The sequence below is a fragment of the Phytophthora parasitica genome (genome assembly GCF_000247585.1).
Source record: "Phytophthora parasitica INRA-310 unplaced genomic scaffold supercont2.22, whole genome shotgun sequence".
Classification (NCBI taxonomy): domain Eukaryota; phylum Oomycota; class Peronosporomycetes; order Peronosporales; family Peronosporaceae; genus Phytophthora; species Phytophthora nicotianae.
Window position 1 is genome coordinate 532,311 of NW_008649008.1, and position 596 is coordinate 532,906.

The window sequence follows — 596 nt, forward strand, 5'->3', positions numbered from 1 at the left end:
TTTTTGCACACTTCAACTATGAGGTGTGAGGAGCCCAAAAATCATAAGGCGGGAACCCAACGTTGGCTCCCTTAGTAAAACCAAGTGTAATTAGTTTAGCCCAGCCTTCTTTCTGCGCATTCGGACCCCTTTCTCTTGCAAGTGGACCCCTGGCTCTTGCGCGCGCCCAAAACAGACCAAAAAAAAGATATCGTTTTGGGCTGTGCGTCTCTTCAGTCGACAAATGGTCGTCGTGTCCGCACAGGCGCACACGATAGAGCCGCTGCATCAAAGCCGCTCCCAACGTATCAAGTTCTGCTCTACCTTCGCAACGAGTGGCAGCACGGCTATGACGTTTACTACTCCCTCTCGAGGGCTGGAGGCTTTTTCATGCATCAGCGTAGCCGGTTGCCGTTCACAAACCTTCTCGCGAGCAAACGTCGCGTCCGGCCACTCACTTCACGCCCCCTTTGCGGAACAGATTCTACAGATTCAGGCCAGTGTGAGGTGCTATTGCACACGGCCTGGATCGGTAGATCTTCCTCGCAGCCGCGTGCTCGAGAGCACTTCTACGTTGCCTTCTTCGATTGACCTTCAAATTGATACCATGTGGTGAT

At 52.9% G+C, this 596-nt stretch overlaps 1 protein-coding gene across 1 annotated transcript; it reads left to right on the forward strand.

Annotated features, from left to right (window-relative positions):
- Positions 1 to 223: 223 nt before the first annotated feature.
- PPTG_22748 (hypothetical protein) lies at positions 224 to 570 on the forward strand (the record flags this gene model as incomplete). The annotated part of the gene is made up of 2 exons (XM_008905975.1): positions 224 to 386; positions 461 to 570. 2 exons carry the CDS (start codon positions 224 to 226, stop codon positions 568 to 570), a joined length of 273 nt encoding a protein of 90 aa, XP_008904223.1.
- Between the last annotated feature and the right edge of the window lie 26 nt (positions 571 to 596).